This window comes from Oenanthe melanoleuca, chromosome 5 (genome assembly GCF_029582105.1).
Source record: "Oenanthe melanoleuca isolate GR-GAL-2019-014 chromosome 5, OMel1.0, whole genome shotgun sequence".
NCBI classification, from domain to species: Eukaryota; Metazoa; Chordata; class Aves; order Passeriformes; family Muscicapidae; genus Oenanthe; species Oenanthe melanoleuca.
In genome coordinates, this window is record NC_079339.1 from 6,968,150 (window position 1) to 6,988,387 (window position 20,238).

A 20,238-nucleotide genomic window follows, 5' to 3' on the forward strand; every position below is an offset into this window, starting at 1 on the left:
GGAAACCGTGGGTGTTTTGAGCCATGGGTAGGTAACTGCCTGCCTGTCACGTCAATGTGTCTTTTTAAAGAAGCAAAATATTTTTTTCCTGCTTGAAGATTTCATTTTTTAACATTAAAGGAAATTAATCAGAGTAAAATGCCCTTTGGTTCATGTGAATAAAGGGTAAAACAAAGTAGGTGTTGGGTGGCACAGAATGCTTGCTGGTATTTTCTCATCAGTGGAATGTTTTGTGTCCGTGGAGACCTTAAAAGAAGACAGTTGGTTTTTAAAACTATATGGTTAAGCTGCCTTCTTCTTCTGTGCCTTCCCCTCAGACACAGCTTTTATGCTAAGATAATAAGGAATAAACCTGAAAAATACTAATATAAAATATTAAACCTTTAAAATGTTAAAATACATTAGCATACTAAAAATATGTTAATAAAAGAACTGGACATAGGACAGGAATACTAGAATTAGGTATTATTACAAAGTAAAATGAGAAAAAAATTATAACTTGTGCTCCAATACACATTCCAAAATATCTCTGAAAATGGGGAATGCACATTATCAATTATTATTATTTTCAGAGCTGAACACAGCAGAAACATCTTATTTTCAGTGGAGATGGTCAAGCTTATAACCTATGTATTTGATATTTATTCTATGAAATTATTTCTGCCTTAAAAAAATCTGTGTGAAAGGCCAAGTGCTTGTCCTCCCTGTCACAAATGTGAAATTCAGTAATCTGCCTTTGGAGTTTCCCATTGACTAAACTTCATGTTACAACTCATTCTGTGCAGCGAGTGCAGCACAGGAAACGAAAAATGAAACTCCAGAGCTAACTTCTAATGTGTTAATCATTGTCTAGTGCAGAATAAGCTTCTTTCAGGGCAGTTACCACTAGATGGGAAACCACCTGCATCAGAAGAACCCCAGATGAGCTTCTATGAGCTCGGTGGTTTCCCAGTCATTTCAGCCAGAAACCTGAAGCCTGTGTGGCCTGCTGTAAAATCCCAGATCAAGTGGGTGAAGTAAAACCAGTGCAAACAGAGTCTGGTTTGTCCCATCTGAAATGGGCAGCTCCTCTGTACAGTGAGTTACACTGGGAGGTACAGAACACTGAAAGATGACCTGAACTAAACTCATAGGGGCTTCAAAAACACATCCCAGCATATTAGAAAAACCCAAAACCCTCTCAAAGAGAACAAATAGCTTACTTTTATATGGCTGATGGCTCATCCCTCTGATCTTAAGTGTCTGAAAACCAAGTGAAAACACACTCAGGGGATCTTGACTGACAAAAATCTTGTGCTGATAAAAACACTACAGTGATTCAGTGAGAAATATAAACCTGTGTTTGGTTAAATGTGTTAACTAGGTTAATCCATTCCTATTTTTTTTATAAATGCTATTAAGCTGACTAAGTGTTGTGACTTAAGAAGGCTTAAGCCCACATAGTCTGCTCTATTATTTACATTTTCCTTCTGAACATCATCTCTAAATGCACTCCTAAACTTGAACATTGAGTGAACTATGCCAGTATTACTCACATTACAAAGGGCAGAAAGACAAGAATGTAGCAAGAAAAACAATTTACTATAGGCTGTAAAAAATATGCATGTTCAGCTAGGCTGTGCTGTAGCTTATTAAAGGGAAAACTACTGGGTTTTTTTAATCAAATTGAGACATGTATGAAAAAAAACCTCCAGCAGAGCTTCCAAAAATGTCCCATTTCATCGCTGAATTCAGGCCATTTGACAACCTTGGACCTTTAACGAACACTTAAATTCAAATGCTTTTTAATAAAAAGAAAAAACAAGAACTAGCAAATGAAAAAACTCATAATCCACTTGCATTCAAGTACAGCTGGCATTTTAAGTGGTAGAAAACTCCGGAAGATAGAGGGGAATGAGAAGGTTGGAGCTCTTGTTTTTAAGAGTCACAGGGATGACCCATGCACATGGGCTACATACTCCAATGTTCCTACAATGGGACAACGGCAGTAAAGCTATAAATGATGGCATTTTAATGAATTCCTGTCAGCATCATCTTATGAGAAATGTATCTCTTCAGATAAACAAGGTATTTTTATGATCCCACAAATATAACTGCTTGTAGTAATTGCATTGGCATGGCCATCATAGATTCCCATGTGGCTTCTGACTGAGTTCCCCACCATATTCCAATCAAGTGATGAGAAAAGGATTGCAAATTAGTCAATGGGATTGCACCTATATTATGACATTTGCCAGACTTCTGATTTTGTTCCTTATGGCCAAGCAGGACCAACGGTAGGAGGAAGGCAAAAGTTACCCTTTTGCTTCTTTAATGTGATAAACATTTAAAGTGAAAACAGATGTAGTTCCTTGCACCTGCAGAGCCCTACCTAGACCTGTCCTCTTTTCTGCCTGTGTGAAGACCAGGTAATAAAACATCTCTTATTTCAGGGAATTCACCAAGTATTCACAGGCATAGTTTTCCTGGGGGCTCTCATATGAAGGAGGAATTATTGGCAGAAAGATGCCATGTCCATGGCAAATAAGGCACATGGGCAGCATCTTTATTCTGTAGGGGCCCTGCTAGGTGCAGGACCTTGACTACAGAAGAAGAGGGTGAGAGGAGCCTCCTCCACACCAGATGTGGAAAAAGAGAATGGCCTGGGAGTGCCTGTGCTGACAGATCCATGAAACAAGAACTGGCTAAGAGGGCAATCCCTCAGGGGTGAAGAGAGCTCCAGGTACAGATCTCTATCAGCACCAGGAATGCTGAACCAAAGGAGGAACTGTGACACGAAGGGGCCAAGCTCCAATCCAAGACCTGACATTTGGACTGGCCAGAGAAGAAATCCTTCTCTGGATCCCTATGGGGAGCAGAGGTCTAGAGCTCTGAGTCCTACTTGTGGCATGTGTATTACAAAATGGAAATTGCTACTCACTCAGCCTTCCCTGCAGAGTAAATAAATTTTAGAGTCTATGTTGCTGAGTGGTTTTGTTTCATCCATGTCACCTGGCAGCAGCCCTGTGACACTCGGCTTAATTCCCTCACGAGCCATATTCCACAGATACCTGGTCTCCTATATCAGCCACCACTTGTTGTCCAGGATGCAATTTGTTAACATTAGCAGCAGTCTCCAGGGAGCTGGGCTGAGAGGGGCAGACCCTCACACAAGGTCCATGGAAGCACCAGCAGGGCATTACGACAACAGCCCTGCGCCAGCCTGAGGCAGTGACCTGGTGTCCTGAACCACCGCTCTGATAGCAAACTGTCTGCAACGGGCAATTGAGCTTTTTGATGTTTCATTTCTCCCCTTTATTAGATTGTATCACTCCAGATTGTTCAAATAGGGGGTATTACTTTTGAGTAGCTTTCTTTCCTCCCTGAACACCCAAAGAACAAAGTTCTTTTTACATTTTGCTATTTTAAACATGAAGAGCAAAGCTTCAGCCAATGTATGCTGTTCAATTTCCAAAAGACATCATAAATTATTTACTCCTAAGTAAACATTATTTCTTCTAAGTATAATACATTTATTTTGTGGATTTGACTCACTATTTCTGTAGCCATTTCAGTCACTCACGCTGCCCATTTTATTCTTTTAGACAACACGTCTGTCAGCCACATATATTTCAGGTATCTCTTTCCATAGAGACCCTTGGACTGCAAAGGATCAGAAGAACTCTGCCCTTATGGATATGATTTTCTAATGTCAGTGAATGAAGTTTCATCTGCCTTCACTTCTGCATGACAGTGCTCAACAGTGCTGCAGAGTCAAACAACGCAAATATGTTTGTGGAACATTGTTTCTCTCCTCCATCTCCATAAACAGCTTTCCAACCACACAAATTCAGCCCTCCCATGTTTTTAAATCCCTCTGTAAACCTGCTCAACATGTCGTCAGGAATCTCTTTCCCCTGTTTCTGCTGAAGGAGTATTTCAGGCAAATCACAAGGTAAGGCTTCTTGAAAAAGCGTCTCCATGCTTTTCTCTAACACCATTTGTTTCTCCCTCATTAGTCTGAGGAATAATGATGCTACTGGAATTTTCTGAAATTTGTCCTCTTACTACTATGTAAGAGAACTTAAAAGAAGACCAAGTCATAAAACTATAAGCCAGGTTCTCAAAATGTGATTCTAGCAATGTACTTATGGTGAAGCAGGTTAATAACTCCCAAATTGTGATACAATCATTCAGTACTCTAATCAGGTGTTCTGGCTATGACACATCAAATGATGCCATAATCCATGGGGTTTAGGTTTCAATGTATTTGACTACCTGCCCCACAACGAAGGTCTCCTCAGACAGGAAATACACTGCAGATATAACCCCTAGCTCTGCTTAGAAATGACATTCTGTTCTTAGTCTCAGAGTAATTTGCTTTTTCACTTGTATTTCAGAAACTGTCAAGTGCTTAATAATAGTAAGTTCTGTATGTGTGTGTAAACAGTGTCTCAAAAATTCAATGTCTGCACATATATTGCAAAAAAAAAAAAAAAAAAAAAAGCAGAAAAAGCAGGCCAGTTTAGAGAACAATGTAGGCATGTGTTTTTAAACTACTGTTCATGCAGTCTGGTCAGGGCTGTGTGACACAGTATACAGTGTTTTGTCATCCAAGGAATGTCTTTGATCAAGAGTTTATGCAAGAATAAAAAAAAAGCCATGAAACCCTAATCCGTTCCCACAGTCCAGTAAACGTGAGCTGGACAAACAGTGGACAATAGCAGCAAAGCTTGCTGCTGGAACAATGGCTGCAACTAAAAAAATTAAAGGGTTGCTGACTCACAGTTCCTACTGTCAAGAAAGATTTCCACATAGTGTTGATTATTCCCCAGAATCCTGAAGATGCTGAAAGTTAAAGTGTTGAGATAAAGCAGTGAGATAGGAGGCTAAAAATCAGAAATGGAAGACAGTGACAAACGCTGAGTTGATTCTGATGCACAGTCAGGATGCAGGGACTGAATAATCAACCTCCTTTCTGCTGAACATTTTGCTAAAATAAAACGCCATGGTTTTACTAGGAACTAGTATCAGTTAAATTCCTCCAGACAGGAGGTCACTATTTCAGATGTCACCCAAACAAATTCTGCACAACTAGAACACAGCTTTCTAATTTTTCCAAGACAGAACTTGTATGCCATTTCTTATTCCTATTCAGAAATCTTCCCAAAATCAGATACACAGAATGCGCCACTAGTGCTCAATTAATTATGGTTATAGAATAGGATAAAATAATTTAAAACATTGTACAGCAAGCTGCTTTTGAATCAAGTGAAATAATGTGGTTTTTTCACCTTTCATATATTCCATGGATTTAGGAAGTCTCCCACGTTTCAGATGAGCTTAGTGACCGTGTCTCCTTCCACACACTAATGCAGCATTTGCTAAGTAGTATTAAAGAATTCTAGCACGAAAAATGCTAAAAAAATGTAATTACCACACTCCAGTGACTAAGGTAGGAGCATTTACAGTGTGGTGTCAAAGAGACACTCAGGTTAGCTACAAATGGACTGTGCAAGCTTTCAAAACAGGACACAGAGTTTTTATTATTTTTTTTATTATCACCCCAGCCTAGGCAATTCCAAACTCTGGGACACACTGAAGTGTTTCAGCAGTGCATTGCTCCAGTTGGAGCAATCAGTCCCAGACACCACAACTTGCAACTGCGAACCTGCTGAACTCCTCACACCTCCCAAATCCCCATTTCGCCTGGTGATACATCCACTTTTGTGGGAATGTGTACTGTCACAACTTTACCCATTAAAAAAACAACTCTGGCAGACTGTAAAATGACAATCTTCACGGTTACTTGCCAAAATATGAAAGCTGAAGTTTTAGGCTGCTGTTAGATCAGAAGCCCTGGTTGTAAGGAGCTGCAAAGGGCAACTCAAAAAAAATTCAAATGTACCAAGAATAGAAAGAATTAGAACATTACCAGAAATATTAAGTTCTTACTCTAGAGCACTGTGGGATATTAGGGTGCAGGCAGACTTTCGACAGATGGATTTCCCTTTATTCCAATGCAGGAAGGTGTATTTCCAGCCATAGTGTAAATAAGCACTCATAAATACAGGGCAGGCTCAAACTCTCTTGCATCTCTTCAAAAACCAAAACCTATATAAACGTTGAAACTGATCTACTGGAAAATTCAAATCCAAATTTAACCTCATGTAGAAATTATCACAATCTTGTTTCAGAAAAATAGACCAGGATTCAAATGAGCCAGAGTACCTCTACAGAGTTGGTTTTGAAGCAAACAACTGCACACCCAGATTATTTTTTTATTTTTCGGATTTATTTGACCTATTTCTGTCGATTTCAGATATTGATTCAAAGCTGGAATTGATCACCTTTAGTACAGCTGACAAGAAATGGAAAAGAAGTTACTTAATGAAGACAGAACAAGAATTTTGCTTGGGAACTGAACCAATTGGTATTCAAAGTTTACCTCACTCCAATTTTGCCTCAAAAATCAAAATTGTACTCATTGCTGAAAAGAAAATTACACCTCCTCTGGATTGCAGTGACTGCAGCAGCCTAGAAGCAATGAGCTGTGTATCCACTTTTTAATACAATTCCATATTCCACAGGCTCAGCTGAGAGATGATCACGAAGAGACAAAACAAGCTAGAATGCAGTCCAGGCAAGTCAGATATTGATAAGTGAAATGTTTCAAACATTCCTCCCTAACTACTGAGCTGTAAGTAGAGGTGGTGAATGAGTACAGAGATGTATTCTTAAGTCTTACCTCTGCAAAGTTTCAAACTTGGACAATCAGCACCAAGCCACAATCTCTATGTCCTGCTTTTATTAATAAGCAACATCATAATGTATAAGGTTGCGTATTTTTCTATATCTTTATGACCCTAAGACCAAGACAAATGAACATTCTTGATGCAACCTGGGCTTTAAATCCAGGCATACCCAGAACCTCAGCTGTAAATCAGGCATAAAAACACCTCTACAGAATGCTGGGAATGTTCCACTGCCACAGCCCTGAACATCACACAAACCCCTACAACTCACTGCAGAAAACAAAAACACTGGCACTGAAGAAAGCACAAAATTGCATATCCCAACAGAATTTTGAACCATACCTCATTTAACAAACCAAACTGGGCTCACACAAGGTGTGAAACAGCAGATATTCAGAAAAATACAGACTCATGGAAGAAGAGACTCCATCAGTGTGTACACATAAATGAAACTTAACTAAAGACCCAATTAAAATATTAAAGACCTAATAGGTAACCCTAAACGTGGTGCATTCCAGCTGGAAATGCTGGTTGATACAATACTTACAGTTCAGTATATACACATTTATATAATAATTTATTGTAACATTATTTTATTAAAAATAAAACAATACAAGAAAATTAGCCACCAAACCAATTTTCCAAATAAGCCACTACCTGACTGCCAAAGACCCTTTCTCTCCTGAGCTGAACAAAAATAATTGTTTGATACAATCTCTGGGAGCAGCATCTTGGCTTGTCACTCACATATTACACACTTCTATGAAACAAATTGAAGTTGGATCTCTCCAGCTTGGAGCGATCACAACCCTGCCCTTTCTTTTAAAGACATTTTTGCAAATCCCACACACCCACTAGATGGCTCTGACACTGCCTTTGTGCATCAAAGTTCATGTGTAAGACAAATAAACGAACCAAAACCCTCAACTCTGTCTTCATGAGGCTGCACTGTGCCATGGAGGCAGAGACAGACCCACACAGGCTACAGTTGATAAAGGAATTCCGGAATTCCTTACAGAACTGGAATGCAAAGACATCAAGCAGCCCAAGCCAAAGCCTGTTTGAGATATTTCTCTCAACTAACAGTTAAATTCATGCAGCTGGCAGCATGCATTGATTTGGAATGAGACTAAAGAGGTCACTTTTCAAGGCTGGCACATAAAAAGCTGGTCTATGTAAGACCAGTCAATGAGAATCACAGCTCTTCTGGCAGCCACGTTTATCTCACCCACCACTTAAACAGGTAACTTGCTGAGGTTAGATTTTTATGGAGTTTGCTCCCTTCCCCCGCATCGGTCTGCAAAACGATTGGAAAATCCAGGAGCAAATTCCATATTCTGAGCAGGTATCTTCATCCTTCTCCTTTGCATTCCACCCTCTGCCCACAAAAATGTTTCCTGCTGCAAAGTCTGTAGAGAATTGATTTTATTTTCCTTCACCCACATCATCTACACATTGTGTAAAAGAAATGATCTGCATACACAGATTTTTAAGTAACAGACATCCTTTAAACAAGGAAACTGTGCCAACGCTTGTTTTCCCTTTGAGGAATGATCAATAAAAGACCAGCAAATAATTAAAACAAATATTTCTGTTTAACAGATTTACATGCTAGTTTGTCTAATATCCTAAATAAAACTTGGAGGTAATAAATGTTAAATAACATTGCAAGTCCAGTGATTTTCCCTTTCCCCTTTAACATTTACACCTCTTCACTATATTGATTTTTTTTAATCAATAAAAAAAATACTTTCTTTTTTAAAGTAGATAAACACTTGCCCAGTTCTGCTCTTTTAATGTTGTTTTTCATTGGTCATCCATGTTTATCTTCATCTGCTGCATTCAAAATGCTAATGAAGATCTCTCAGTACCAATTCTAAAATCAGACTGAATATTTAGCATTGAACAAACCTAAAAAAGAATACACAGAATTGTTTCAAAGGGTCTGTTCTCCAAGAAGAATGTTCAACAAAACTCCCAATTGCTCCATTTCTCTTCTGGTCCCACTTGTAATTCAAATTGTCAAAGATTATTTCCAACTTGATTTTTAAAGAATATTTTTTCTTTTATTTTTCATTTGTTATTAGTAGGGAATTTTTCAACTATCAAGGATTTCACTTAATTTATTTCACTTCAAGTATTTTGCTATGATTGCACAAGGCGAACAGTAACTGCTCCACACAAATACTGTGTTTTGGAGTGGCTTTAGAAACTAAATATCTTAAAAAATTAATTTATGCACTAAAATAATAGCTTAACCCAACAAACCTGTTTAAATTTTCCTCTAATTCTTTCCAGATCTTCTTGCAGCTTATCGTAAGTGGGGTCTTCATATGGGAATTTCTGAATCATCCCTATTAATGAATCCAGAGCCTTTATCTTTTTGCTAGGAAAAAAATCAAAACAAAACCCAATGATCCTCACACAGTTCTTTCAATCCATCAGCATGAAAATTATCCTGATATATAATAATAATCCAGAGCATAAAACCCAGCCCTTCATCCTTCTTTAATTCAACTTCTCCCATCTAGCCCACTGTCAGGTGTGTTCCATACACACTTATGAAATAATCTAAACTAGGAATTATTCCAAATTGAGAATTAAGCACAACTGATGGATTTAAGGTTTCCATTTCAACTTACCAGTCCAAAATTGAGAAATATTCAAGAATCAACAAAAATACTGATTAGATGAGTGGGCAAAATAAAGAAATGCAACCAAAAATGCAATTCTGAAACACAGATTAATCAAAGTGACACAGGAAAAAAAAAAAAGATGAGAAGAATGGAAGTCACAGCAAAATTACTTTCAGCCTTTTTAACCACACCTGTTTTTTTCATCTGTGCATTTCTGGAGCAGACAGTGCCATGTCAGTGCAAATCCAAGATAGCAACCAATCTAAAAGTGAATTTAAGAGTGTCGTGAGGCAAAGAAAAAACCCCAAAGAACACACAACATAGACAGTCAAACAAAAATAAAACACTACACTGTATCTAACTCTTTAGGAAATTAAACACTGGATACACAAACATGTTTCCCAGCTAGAAAGGCTGACAAGTGTAAGATTACCCAAGTTACCCTCTCACTTGATGTCTCTAATCCTGCCTCACTCTGCAGCTTTCCCAGTATGAGATTAGAGCACTTCCCTCTTATGGTCTGTCCAGGTCCATTTTGTACAAAACCATCCAGCTCTGGAGGCTGGTGTTTGGCATTCTCACCCTGGAACTGTGACAAACTGGAGCTGGACATACGGGACGAGTTGAGATGACTCCCCACCATCCCCCAGCCCCTGAAATCCTACAAATGGTGTGCCAGCACACAGAGCTGGCTCCATGTGCGGAAGGGGAACAGTGCCACAAATCCTCACAGTATCATAATTAACAAAGAGTGCACAAGACACACAGAACTGCCACTTTATGTCTCAATATTCCATGCTTTTCCCTATGCTGAGCCACAGAAGATGGGAGGGGGGAAGGGGAACCTTCAGCCATAAATTTGGGAAAAAAATATTATCAAAGCTCCACACAGAAAACAAGCTCAGAAAACACAAGTACATCTACTGAACTCTCCAGCTCAAAACAGCACCTTTAAAGCACTTTTATGGATCCTCCTGGACACAGAGGAGGACACAGCAGGCCTCAGCCTGCCTGTGCATCAGGCTTTGCCAGAAAGTTTCTGTGTGGCTGCCATTTTCTAGTGACGAGGATTCCAGTGCTGAAGCGTTTCCCGTTTACCTCTGAGCCGATCCTGGCTCCGTGGAATGCTCCGTACATCCTGCCCTCAGCCATCCCGGCATGGCTGCCCTCTGCAAGCCCCTCCTGGTACCCCTCCCCATGGAACCTGGGAATGCAGAATCACAGCTTTGTTAGTGTCCTGTCGAGCTCACACTGCACACGAGCAACTCTAGGCAACAGAAACGTGCATCACCTCCAAAGCTTAGAAATATCATATAAAATCGATTTAAATTCCAGAATCACAGGTTCATTTTAGTTGGCAAAGATCTCCGAGATCATCCAGTCCAACCTGTGAACGATCGCCACTGTGTCAACCAGACCAGAGCCCTGAGTGCTACATCCAGCTGTTCCTTGGAGGTTTCTTTCACCTCCAGAAATGGTGACTCCAGCAGCTCCCTGGGCAGCCACTTCCAAGGCCTGGCAACCTTTTCCACGAAGAAATTCCTCCTTATGTCCAACTTAAACCTCCTCTCTCCTCTGGTGCAGCTCGAGGCCACTTCCTTTTTTCCTGTCACTTGTTACCAGGGAGAAAATTCTGACCCCACATGGGGGGCTCCTGTCAGGGAGTTATAGAAAGAGGGAAGGTCCTCCCTGAGCCTCCTTTTCTCAAGGCTGAGAAATTTTCTCCCCACATTCTTCCTCAGCCACTTCTCATCAGACTTGTGCTCCAGAGCCTGCCCCAACTCAATTCCCTTCTCTGGGCACACTCCAGCACCTCAAAGTCTTTCATGTACTGCAGGACCCAAAACTGACCCCAGGATTCAAGGTGGGGCCTCAGCAGCGCCCAGAACAGGAGGACGGTCACTGCCCTGCTCCTGCTGGCCACACTATTGCTGACACAGGCCGAGATGCCATTGTCCTTCTTGGCCACCTGGGCACACCTGGGCTCACGTTCAGCAACTCTCGGCCAGCACCCCCAGGTCCTTTCCCTCTGGGATGCCTTCCATGAACTCTCCCGCTATCCTAGAGCGCTGCAGGGGATTGCAGTGATGCAAGTGGAGCCGGCACTTGGCCTTGCTGACCCTTGCCCGGCTGGTCTCGGCCCATCAATGCAGCCTGCCGGGGTCGGGCCCACTCTGTGCTAAGAACAATTCCCTTGGCAGCCTGTTCCAGGGCCCGACCACCCTCTGTTTGAAGAACAGTTCCCTGATATCCAACCTAACCTTCCCCCGACTCAGCCTCAGGCCGTTTCGCGCTGGTCGGACTCTCAGAACGCGCACAGAGGCGAATTTTCCCCGCCCTCTTCCTCGGGCTCAGCGCTCGCCCTTCTTTCCCTAACGCTCCCCTGGCAGCTCACACAGGCGAGCACAGGGGAGCCCCGCGGTGCCGAGGAGTCCCTCTCGGGCCACCGCAGACTCCCTCTGTCCGCTCACCTCTGCTCGGCCATCACGATCCCATCGAACAGGTCGGCCATGGCGGCGCGGGGCACGCCGGGAGCGGACGGCGCGAGTGAGGGGGCGTGGTCTGGGCGCACAAACCGCGCCCCTCGCGCTAAGCCACGCCCATACACTATGGCGGCATGAGGCCACTAGGGGGCGCCCGAGCGCCGCCACAGACCCCGGCCCGGGGCGTCCATGGTGTCCGTGTCCCAGAAATCCCACCCCGCGTCCTAAAAATCCCACCCTGTGCCCCAAAACGCTGTTCAGACGCTCCCTGAGCTCTGCCAGCTTTGATGCCCTGGGGAGCCTGGTCCAGTGCCCGACCACCCTGTGGGTGAGGAACCTTTTCGCGATATCTAACTTAAACCTGCCCTGACAAAACTTCAGGCCGTTCTCTCGGGTCCTGCTCATGGAATGGTGGAGTTTGCACGTCCCTTTCACATAATATTGGTATCTGTGGGTTTCAAGAAATGTGGTTTTGGTGCATATGCCCACAGTTTTTCCCTGTGAGGGTGGTGCGGCCCTGGCACAGGTTGCCCAGAGAAGCTGTGGATGCCCCATCCCTGGAAATTATCCAAGGCCAGGCTCGATGGGGCTCTGAACAACCTGGAAAGATGTCCCTGCCCGTGGAATGCAATGATCTTTAAGGTCCCTTCCAACCCAAACCAGTCTATGATTCTAAAACGTAAATATTTTTGGTGTAAATACCCATCTAATCTGTAGTGTGCCGCTCTAGGCTGCTCTGTTAAAATACTTACGAGTTGTTACAGATCAACACTGGTCAAAAGAAACTCCCAGATACTTAATGAAAATGTGGCTCTGGATCACACTATTCTGCCAGCCTGGTGTCAGAATACGTATATTTTCGAGGAAAAAAAGGGAAATTTTATTTAATTTATCATGTTGTTCCCCATTCATATGCAAAGTACACTGGCAGAGTAGAAAGAGTGGCCCCCAAATTTTCCAGGGTTTCAGTGATTTGAGCAAAGGTAAAGTGGACACTGTGACTTTTCAATTGATTTATCGGTTTTTACACTTCCTCCAAGTGGAAATGAAGACGCTCAGTATCTCCTTTCCTGCAGCCTCCCCACTCCTCTAACAACTCGTATTTGCACATCACAGCTTCCAGCTGAGACTTCACAAGGAGACATTTGACACCTGAACTTTAAAAACCTTTTAGTGCTGTTGCAAATGAAAGCACCGCCATTATCCTGCTGTCTTTGAGGAGCTCCTTTGGGCAGGGGACGTGTGTGCTGAGGGGTGATGGAGGTGTTTATATTCCCACAGAACCAAAGGTGTTTTTTGGAGGTTTTGCACACCCGGTTCCTGACCAAGTCAGGTGTCGCAGGGCAGGGGGAAGCATTTCCCAGCTATCCTCCCACCTCAAGTCGAGATCTTGTCAGATTTTATAAGCAAAACAGCCAGGTTTGGTCAGAGCTGGGATGGGAAAACTCCAGTGAAAACTGAAGCACTCCAGGAAGCTGTGTGGATTAATTTAGCTCCTGGTATTCTTCCCTCTGTCTGAATAAATATCGAACCAACTTCTAACCATGCTGTTGCAGGAAAAATCATCATGCTGCCAGTGGAAGATGGTAATCCAAAGGTGTAAGCAAATAGGGTCATTAAGAGAGTTCAAGATGCTGTTTCCAAAATGTAGGGTTGCCTGTCTTTGCATTATTGAGTCTTAAACAATCTCTCACTGGTGCAATTAAACTATGTACCCTCCAAACTCCATTATTTACCATGTTTACTGTCAAATCTGTGCATTTGCATTTTGGGATTTTTTCAGAAGAAAAGTCTTGAAAATATAGTGACTGATCAAAACTGGAAATGAAACCCCCTGAAATCTGAAAAGTTTTGGAATAGGACAACCTGAAAATCAGAACTACCTCTCCCAGCACACAAGGAGTGGGAACCTTCCGGATGCGTAACAGTGGCTCAGCACAAAAAAGAATGGGAAAACACCATGGGAGATGTTTGCCAGACAAGAAATTTGCTATTCTTGTGACTCACAGCATTTCAAAATGGAAACATTCAGGCTCTTTTCCTGCCAGAAACTGACATTTTTTTCAGGCAAAACTCACCATTTTCTCCCTGGCAGCATTGGTTAGAATGGTTCCCATTCTAAAATGGGAGTAGCCTTCTACTCAAAGGATATTTTTTGTCAAGAACCTGCTCAGGGAACTGGTTGAGTCACCATCTCTGGAGGTATTTAAAATATGTGTGGATATGGCACTTAGGGAAAGACAAAAGAATCAAGCAAATTTCAGTGGTGAAGATGATTTTCTCTTTTATTGCAAATGTACACATTACACTACCAATAATGCACAGAAATTTAAAAATTGGCTACTGTTTGCTAAAATTCCGTTGATTACAAAACTTCAGAAGATTTTTTACAACTAAAAAAACCACCTTCAGAAGTATATAAATAGAATTTTGAGCATAAATAACAATAACAAAATAAACAGATGTATGTATTCAATAAATTAATTATAAATATTGCATTGGCAATGAAGTGCTAGGTTAGAAGAAAACCGGTATTTCCAGTAAACCTTTTTTGGGGGGGTTTTGGGAGGTTTTTTTTGGGAGGGGTTTTTTTTGTTTGTTTGTTTGTTTTTGGTTTTTTGGTTTTTTTTTTGTCCGGAAATTTCTATTATAAATGAACCTTTGGAAACAAATAGAATCCCTGAACCCTACTTTTTTTTTTTTTTAATTTGGCTTCACCTTGGTTATTCCTTCATTGAATCTTTTCAAAGGGAGAACAGAACTTGATGACATCAGGTGCCTTGGACAGAGATACTCACAGTCCCTTCCTGCAAGGAGAATCCTGACCCAGTTCTGCAGCTTTTAACTCACTGAACCATCTCTCCACTGACTCCCATGGATGCTGAATCAAGCCTGGAAGTGACTTGAAAGAATTCCTGGTGGTTAAAGGTTAAACAAAAACCTATTTTACAACTGATTTGACCTATACATCCGTTCTCAGTGTTTTTCTCTGCTAATGACATATACATGCTTATATACAACAGAATCTTCATTTAAACATTCATTTGGGCTGCTCGCTCCCTACCTGATGAACATCAATTCTAGCCCTGGGCACTCTTCCAACCACACACTGAATTCTCACTGGTTTTGATGAGAACTCTCTGCTGGATGGTTCTGATGCCACAGAGAACATCATTTAGCCTACAAAAGAAATCAACGACCATGTTTCCCAAAGTACTTTTTAGCAGTAAGGGAAGGAAGAAATTTTTCCCTTTATTCCCTTGTTTTTTTAAGGAAGAAAAAGCACAATAAACAACCAGATTTGTTTGTTCAGTAGTAAGCTTTCAGTAGAGAGTTTTCCCCAGAATGTCGTTAGCAGCCTTTTAAGAAGAGCATTAACTCAAGTTACATCTGGTAGGATGTTTCCTCCATCTAGTTTTGGTCCAAATGTTTGAGTTTTGAGGTCTCTGAAGAGGAAAAGGTTTTCTGCATTTGCTCGTATGAGCAGATATAACAGGTGGAATAATATAGGTGAATACAGGTGGGAAGTGAAGCTGGTATAGAAAAATTACAGTTATTTTATCACCACCTATGGAGGAGTTCTGATAAAGCTGCTAAACTTTTCACCATTTAGTCCTCCTTTTCCAAACAAAACTATGGATAGGCAATTCATTAGACTATAGAACAGCCTCTTGGCACTCATCTCTTAAAGGTACAATAAAGATGAGGCTGGCTCCATACTCAAATACACAAAAAAGTTCCCAAATATCACTGTACAAAAAGCTAAAAACCCTGCAGTACTCTGCAATATTTCTGTAAAAACATGTGTGGGAGCACAGTCACTTCTGGAAGCTGGGGCTCTTCACTGGGGACAGTTTAGAGGCGATGCCAAAGGGGTCCATGCTGTCCGTCTCCAGGGGGGAGGAGAACACCTCTGGCTCAAAGACCTGGCTGTAATCACCGTATTCACCAAAGTCTGCTGACTCCACAGGCACAGTGTTGATCATGGGCAAGAAGTGAGACAGGGGAAGGAAATCTTTCCCCTTGAACTGCTGTCTTTGTTTGGCACTGCTCAAAGACACTGATATTCCGTGTTTTTTGGATTTATACACGTTGTAGCCGTCTGGGCGAATCTCCTCCTCAAAGGAACAGTCTTCAGTGGAATACCTGAGCTGAACAGCAAGGAATAGCGAGAATTACAAACATACCCACCAGGCCAATTGTATTCAACCACAAAATGAACCTTGGATGATAAAAGCTCTTGTCCTTCAATGTGGGGGTGTCCTTCTTGCTTGTCCCAATCCCTATTCTATTCTAGTCTAGTCTAATCTAGTATATTCCAGAACCCCTGAAGTTCTTTCCATGTCCATCCCACTACATAAGCTTTGAATCCTGGGATATGCTTCACCACACTTATCCTGGCCTGAGCATCGGGAAAAAGAGTCTCAGATGCCAATGGTGATTTAGATTAACTGTCCTTAATTGCACTCATGAGTCTTAATCCAACTATAGAACTCCTGGTCTGTTAGAGATTTGCCTGTGCAAAGGTTTCAGGATCAGGTCTGTAGAAAGGTAACATGGCCAATCAGTAAAGCACTGCTAAAAGGTAATTTCTGCCTTTTTTTGTTCAAAATTTACTGAAATTGCCCAAGACCCTTTTACAAAGTCTCATCTTCATGAGACTCTTAACATGAGAACTTTTGAATTAATACCAGCACAAGTTCGGATTTTGTACAGAAGAATGTATTTTCCTAGGTATGAATTTGTAGGATTGCATTTGCAATGGCCTGTACAGATATTATATATCAGTAACATCTTAAGTTATATATATATAATATATTATATTTGTATATTAAACCCATATCAGCAGGTCAGACCTCTCCAGATCTTTACCCCAGCACTGCATTGCTTACAATTCTGATGCTATTTCAGGCTCAGCCACTGCAGGTGATTGAACCTGTGGTCAATAAAAGAGAATTGCTGATTATGTCTCAGTCTGCACAGACAGAAATGTCCTTACATGAATGTTCTGCCTGTACGAACAGAAAGCATATTTAGGCCTTTCTCAGACACCCCCAGTAACATGGAGTAAAATTAAGATAATTTAAATTTATTAAGATAAAATTAAGATAATTTAATTTATCTTAAAAAAATATTATTTGGTTAGCTTTCAAAAGCATGTTTTAAATTAATAAAGTAATTTAAAAAAATGTTTTCTCCAAATAAAATGGTGCAATATTTATCCTTCCACATGCGTTTTATCTCAGAAAACTATGTGTATATGACAAAAAATAGGGGCTGGATTGTTAGCTGCCTTTATGAGTGCTCAGCCTCTTTAAAAGTGATGATGAAGTAAAAGCTTCTTGCTCAAGAAGTGCACACTACAAACAACAGGTAGTGATTGAATCCCCATGTCTCAGCTATACCTTTCTCTCATAACTTCTTTGGGGATGGTCTCTAGTCTGTTTTTTTAAACAAGTACCAAACTGACTTTTAAAGTATTTCCAGATTTTTTTTTCCACAGGAAGAATCACAGTATGTCAGTATATTCAGCATTACCCCTAAACTGACTACAGCACACAGCACATTCAGAAACCAACCCTAGTCATCAGTTTTCCAGTGTCAAAACAGGCCGTGTTGCAGGAACACAGGTTCAGCATCCAGACACCGTGTTTGCCCTTTTGTTCTCCCAGTCCTGCAGTGGTGCTGATAAGGTAGAGGTTTACCTGCAGAGCTGCCTGGCTGGGCTGTGAGCACAGAGGTGACACCAGGTGTTCACAACACAGAGATGGGACAGCACAGCTACATGCAGTAGTGTTTTCAGAATAAAACCCCAGCCTGCATCTAATACTCTACACCAACAAATGCAGTTCCAGTCAATGTGAATGCCTTCAAAATGGTGCTGTAGTAGAGCAATTTTAACATTCTGTGATCGCTCAAGTTCAGTTGGTACATCCAATGGGAGCAGAATCCAGACTCTGATTTGTTCTAGATATACATTAAAGAATGAAGCTAGTAATTGACCTACCATATAATCTGAACTGGTGCACCTCATCTCAGTATTGACTGATTTGAGCCCAGAAAAGCAAGGAAATTCAGAAAGGCTTAATTCTATGTTTCACATTCTTAATTCTATCCTATCCATTCTATTCACATTCTTCACATCTGCATTCAGAAACATCAGTGCTGTTGTTATCAAAGATATTGTGAGTTTTGAGAATGGGCCAAGTCCTTTCCCGATTGAAATCAGCAGAAATGTTGCTATAGTAATCAAAAAAGAATCAGGCTGTATCTTTGCTGTTGCATCATGAAAAACCATGGCTCTGTGAAACTCAGGCTTCTGTACAGACTAAATCTGCCAGATTCTAGAGTGAATAATGTATTCACACGCTGTAAAAATGAGTTTATGTCATTTTATAAATAACTAGTTGCTAATCCTAGTGAAAAAGCTAACCCGGTGGCAGGAGTGGGACACCTAACTCCCCAATCGCTCAGAGTCCCACAGGTGTGCTGTTATAGCAAGGCAGAAGTAGGCAGTGGAGAAACATCCTTTCTCCTTCAAAATAGTTTTTCTGTTTGCAACTTCCTAAGAGACGGCAACCCCATGTTCCTGGGAGTCGTATGCTTCGCAGCCAGCTGGCTGTAACTCTTCTCCGAAGGAGAAATCTCTTTTAATTTTTTTTCCCCCAAAATATCTGACCTGAACAGTGAGAAATTATTCATATTACACGACAGACCTTAATCTATTTCTGCAGCAGAATCACAGTCTCCCACTGATGAGAATTTTAAACCTAAATGCAATTTTGGCCGGGCTGCGCTTTTGGTATATTTTAGCAGAGGACACGAAAAACATAATTTACTTTCTACATGACGTTTCCTTTCTGCCTTCTAATAATGCCCACAAGCTTTCGGGCAGTGAAGGTGACAAGAACCGCAGGTCCTAGGGAGAGAAGGCGGGGGACGTGGGTGGACACCGGAAAGCTTTGTTACCCCATTATTCGAACACGCCGCTGTTCCAGAGTGGAAAACCCCCGGAGACAGCAGCGCGGGCGCTCACCTGCCCGTGCAGCCGCCCCGCCTCGTCCATGCACAGGTACCGGGAGCTCTGCACGCCCTTGATGGCCACGGTGCGCACGGCCACGGCGCGGATCTCCAGCAGACCTGCGGGCAGAGAGAGGGGCCAGCAGTGTCACCCTCGCGGCCCCGGCCCTGCCCCGTCCTCATCCCCGTCCCCATCCCCGCCGCCGCCACTCACTCTGCGCGCTCTGGCTCCCGGCCGCGTCCACCCGGCCGTCGGCGCCGATGCGCAGGAAGCAGCTGAAGAGCCCGTGCTTGCTGGCGGTGTAGAGGTGCCGTAGCCGGATGGGCTCTCCCCAGCCGTAGTTGAGGTGCGGGCCGGCGTCGGGCAGCGGCAGCGGCAGCGCGGAGGCGGCGGCAGCCGCCAGACCGAGCAGCGCCAGTGCGGCGGGGCGCAGCCCCATCTCAGCACGGCGCCTCGGGGCTGTAGCGCGGCCGCAGCCGCCCCCCGGCCTTTTATAGCTCGCTGTTATCAGCTCCATCGATCCGGCCGCATCCGATATAGAGTCCATTTCATAGCCGGATCGGTCACTCCCCCCGAAAATACGGAGCGGGTGACACCCTAAAGTCGCCTCCTCCGCATCCGCATCTCAGAGCTCTCCGCTCCTGCGAGGCTCCGGCCGCAGTCCCGGGGCACTACACGTTCCCGCAGCCCCGATGTGGCTCCGGGACGGGGACCGGGACTGGGCGTGTGTGTACCCAGTCCACCCAGTGGCAGGAAGCTGCCCCGCTCCCTGCCGCGGCTCAGCCCCTGCCTTCGCCCTTGCCCGTCCTGTGTTTCATTTCCCTTTTCAGAAATCAAAGAGCTGCTGCCTAAACCTGGGCTCGCCTCTCCGGTATCCGGTAGGGGCCGAACGCTGGGGGAGCGGGACGGCCTATCTCGGTTCCGGGCACGGCCGCACACTGCGCTGGTACAGCCCGGTCCGGCCTTGCAGAGCCCGGTCCGGCCAGGTACCGGCGGCTGCGGGTGCCCCGGCGCGGCCATCCCCAGCCGTGTCACTAGATGGAGCCTGGCCCCTGGGATGCGGCTGCCTCGCCTCGGGGGAACCGCTGCGGCGGGGCTCTCCGGCTCCTATTCGTCCCCACTTCTTACAAAGAGACTGGAGTGTAAAAAAAATCCTGGGTGAAGTAAAACTGCAGCGCCCGATTTAAGCTTCAGATAGAAATTTTCTTCTGGTCTGCGCATGGATTTTTTTCCACGTAGGCTCCTCCTAGAGAGCTCGCTCAGCAAGTGCCCCTGGGAAGAAGACACACACATTTGGGGGTTTTCCAACGTATTTGCATCTCAGAGATATTTAAAGGGATTGCTGCCGACTTTTCTGCTGTACA

The 20,238-nt window shown here is 43.0% G+C and overlaps 2 protein-coding genes across 6 annotated transcripts in view; both read right to left on the bottom strand.

Moving 5' to 3' along the window:
- LTO1 (LTO1 maturation factor of ABCE1) overlaps window positions 1–11,910 on the bottom strand; it is a 22,665-nt gene extending 10,755 nt beyond the window's left edge. For 3 of the 5 annotated variants that reach the window (XR_008840572.1, XM_056492143.1, XM_056492142.1), the window contains exons 1-4: window positions 11,842–11,909; window positions 10,469–10,574; window positions 9,562–9,632; window positions 9,003–9,120 (exon numbers count right to left, since the gene is read on the bottom strand). Coding sequence is in view for 4 of the 5 variants with exons in the window: in XM_056492143.1 (XP_056348118.1) it covers window positions 9,003–9,120; window positions 9,562–9,632; window positions 10,469–10,574; window positions 11,842–11,882 (336 nt within the window). In the remaining variant the exon portion in view is untranslated. Of the gene's footprint in view, window positions 1–1,202; window positions 1,243–8,142; window positions 8,646–9,002; window positions 9,121–9,561; window positions 9,633–10,468; window positions 10,575–11,841 lie in introns of those variants that run through there. The other 2 variants (XM_056492140.1, XM_056492141.1) reach the window with 2 other exon arrangements.
- A 2,209-nt stretch (window positions 11,911–14,119) lies between these two features.
- On the bottom strand, window positions 14,120–19,831 carry FGF19 (fibroblast growth factor 19). Its single transcript, XM_056493863.1, has 3 exons — window positions 19,088–19,831; window positions 18,890–18,993; window positions 14,120–16,004 (listed from the first exon to the last, which is right to left on the bottom strand). Exons 1-3 carry the CDS (start codon window positions 19,419–19,421, stop codon window positions 15,672–15,674), a joined length of 771 nt encoding a protein of 256 aa, XP_056349838.1. The 5' UTR covers window positions 19,422–19,831; the 3' UTR covers window positions 14,120–15,671.
- Between the last annotated feature and the right edge of the window lie 407 nt (window positions 19,832–20,238).

Bases quoted from the DNA above. Each gene is read 5' to 3' on its own strand.
- FGF19 (XM_056493863.1), bottom strand. From the start codon at position 19,421: ATGGACTCTATATCGGATGCGGCCGGATCGATGGAGCTGATAACAGCG. The intron at 18,994-19,087 runs GTGAGTGGCGGC...CTCTGCCCGCAG, and splicing joins CGGGAGCCAGAGCGCGCAGA to GTCTGCTGGAGATCCGCGCC. The intron at 16,005-18,889 runs GTGAGCGCCCGC...CTTGCTGTTCAG, and splicing joins CGGGGCGGCTGCACGGGCAG to CTCAGGTATTCCACTGAAGA.